This window comes from Prunus dulcis, chromosome 4, assembly GCF_902201215.1.
Source record: "Prunus dulcis chromosome 4, ALMONDv2, whole genome shotgun sequence".
In the NCBI taxonomy this organism is placed as follows: Eukaryota; Viridiplantae; Streptophyta; class Magnoliopsida; order Rosales; family Rosaceae; genus Prunus; species Prunus dulcis.
The window spans coordinates 18131060-18134322 of record NC_047653.1 but is presented as its reverse complement, the minus strand read 5'-3'; the positions used below and the strand labels follow the sequence as shown (position 1 = coordinate 18134322).

At 34.7% G+C, this 3263-nt stretch overlaps 1 protein-coding gene across 1 annotated transcript in view; it reads left to right on the top strand.

The window, feature by feature from the left end:
* The first annotated feature begins 2135 nt into the window (after positions 1-2135).
* The window catches only part of LOC117625550 (myb-like protein F), a 2056-nt gene continuing 928 nt past the window's right edge, over positions 2136-3263 (top strand). The window contains exon 1 of the mRNA XM_034357092.1: positions 2136-3232. Coding sequence (XP_034212983.1) covers positions 2136-3232 — 1097 coding nt within the window. The remainder of the gene's footprint in view (positions 3233-3263) is intronic.

The window sequence follows — 3263 nt, the reverse complement described above, 5'->3', positions numbered from 1 at the left end:
TTTAAATTTAATTAGGAATTTTGACTTAAAAATAAATAAATGTTGCAAAGAAACCAAATTCAAAGATTTAAAACAATAATAAAAAAAAATCTTATATTTTTTAAAGAAGCTGATTTTTAATATTCTTAAAGATAATATTTTTAAACCAAAACAAATATCCCAAACCCCACCCACCCCTTTTAAAACAAAGAGAATAGAAAAGGGAACAGAAAAGGGAAAGAAAGAGGACGAAGAAGAAGAGAGAAAACAAACAAGAGGAAAATAGAGAAAGGTCTTGATCGTAGGAGGGATGTGGAGTTTCCAATGATATCTATGATATCCAGCGGCGGACCCAGGAATTTTTCAGCGGAGGTGCAATTCTTAAAAACTACAAAAGCTCAAAAAGAAAAAGAGAAAAAAAGCTAATGCCTCAAATAGCGTGTCACATAGTCTATTCCCCCTCGAGTTTGCTATTGATCTTACTAATACAGAGAGCTAAATAAGAAAAAAATATTTACTAAAAAAAGAAAAAAAAAACAAAATTGGCGTTTGCTCAAGAAAAAAAATATATGCATCCAACTTACTTTGTATTGGCGTACTCAAGAAGAAGAAAAAAATGCAAGACTCTTGTGATGCACACACACTTTGGGTGATGTTAAATTGGTTTTTCATAAAGAGAATTCCCAATCCCACTTAAATAAGGGATTCCCAAAACCCAATTGAATAAAGAGAAGTTCCTATTAAAACCCAATTATGTAGAAATTATATAAGCCCTTTAGAAGCCCGCGAATGGCCCGGGAGTTTCTCCCTTTTTTTTTATATCTTTTTTTTTAATTTTTAAAACCCTTATTTAAATTGGCTTATCCATGATGGCCCACGAATGGCCAGGTTTAAAAAAAAAAAAAAACCCTTATCCACGAATGCCAGATTTTTTTTAAATTTTATTTTATTTTTAAAAAAAGCAGCGCCTGGTCCAAAACGACGTCGTTTTGGCCAGGCAGTTTTTGGCCAGGCAGTTTGAAAAAAAAAAAGAGAGGTTGCGCTGCCCTTCACTTGTGCATTTCATCGAACAGCTTCCGTGCATGAGTAGAGGTGCAACTTCAGCAGCTTCTATGGAGTTTTCAAGTGACCGGAGGTTCATGTGCACCTCCTTGCGCCTGCTCATGTCCGCCACTGATGATATCTATCGTTTGGCAGATGCATTTAACAAAGCAATTAGTAGCTGGTAAAAAAAGCCAAAAGTTTGATTTACGTATAATCTAGCTTGAAAGAAAAAGTCTTTTATTTATCATTGGGGGCATTCAAACTTGAAACGTCTTTCAAAATTGGCAAAAAAAATTTATAATTACACCATAGAAATAAAAACAAAAATTGAGTCAATCAAGTTATGCTCAAATAAAGAAAGAAATAGTTATTGGAACAAAGTGTTGATGAGGTTTCATAAAAGAAAAAACCAGTACATATGATGATGAGAAACCGTTTACATGCTTGGGGCTAAAATATAATACCATAATTTGACCTAACACATTTAAAATAAAGCTTAAACCTATTCATGGAGACTTCAATATGAGATAATCTTCCGAAGAACTGGTAAGTGATGACTTGTCATCCATGCATGGACCTAGGAGATGAGAATAAAGTTCATAAACTTCTTTTCCAGTAACAAGCTCATCAATTTCTTGGTGATGTGGCAAAAGTTGCTTAAACCCTAATATTGGATTATAACGACTAGATGGGCCCGCCTCATCATCATTGGCCATCTTAATTTTGTACTGCTTCCTCCTCCTGCTGACCTTGATTTTTCTTCTAGTTTGCTGCTGCTTCTCTGTTAAACGTAATACATTTGTATTAGTTGTTAAAGTAGAGTTGTGTCTCTTAATGAAAAGTTATGTTTAGGAAGAGTTGTATCTCTTTAGAAGTTAAGAGTTATGTCTGTATATGAAAGGGTCTGAGTGTTATTATATATAGCCAATGATATAGGCTGCTGTCATATATCAGAGAAGTTAATAAAAAATCAGTTTGTCTAATTCCCTATTTTAGAAACACTCTCTGCCTCACTTTATATTTCCATCATACACTTCAGTTTTGTGATCATTCCTCCAACAAATTTGGTACCAGAGCAGTATTTGATCTTATCACTACCGCTGTGATTAGCAATGGCATCAAGTTCAAATTCCTCTACCATTGGGAATATCCAGAATCTAATGCCTATTTTTTATGGTGAGAATTATGAGTATTGGAGTGTTCAAATGAAGACTCTGTTCATCTCCCAGGATCTTTGGGATATTGTTGAAGATGGGTATGAGGAGCAAGAAATATCAAAAGCAGGAAAGGAAACGCAAGAAAAGCAGCAGACTTACAAGGAAAATAAGAAAAAAGATGCCAAGGCGTTGTTTCTAATTCAACAAGGAGTAAGCAAAAATCTTTTTCCAAGATTACTTCCAGCAACAACATCAAAGCAGGCTTGGGAAATTCTCAAAATTGAGTTCAAAGGTTCAGAAAAAGTTATCTCAATCAAACTGCAATCCTTATGGCGGGAATTTGATAACTTACTTATGAAAGACACTGAATCCATTCAAGTATTCTTCACAAAGGTTTCTGGGATTGTGAACCAAATCAAATGTTATGGGGACACTATTCCAGACAAGAAAATCGTAGAGAAAACTTTACGAAGTCTTCCGCCAAAATATGATCATGTCGCTGCTGCAATAGAAGAATCAAAAGATTTATCTACACTTTCTTTACATGAATTAATTGGTTCATTGGAAGCACATGAAAAAAGAATCAACAGATCCACAGAACAATCTGTGGAGCAAGCTTTCCAGTCCAAGGTGAATTCGAAAGAGAAAGAAGACAAACAAAAAGGAGGACAATTCCAGAAATCTCAAAATGGGAGAAACAAAAATTTTGGGCGTAGAAACTACAACAAAGGAGGCAATAGTTTCAATAATCAACAACAAGGCAGCAGTCTCAATCATCAAGAAGGAAGCAACAGTTCCAATAATCAACAAGGAAGCAGCAATTCAAATAATCAAAATGGAAGATCATCCATTCAATGCTATGTTTGCAACAAATATGGGCATAAAAGTGCAGATTGCCGATACAAATGTACCCGATGCAGGATACCCAATCATTCACAAAGAGACTGCAGATATCAGAAAAACAATGAAGCAAATTTTACGGAGAACAATGACTCTCAAGAGCAATTATTTTATACATGTTTCAGTTCTCATAAAGATTCCCAAGATGTTTGGTACGTGGATAGCGGATGTAGTAATCATATG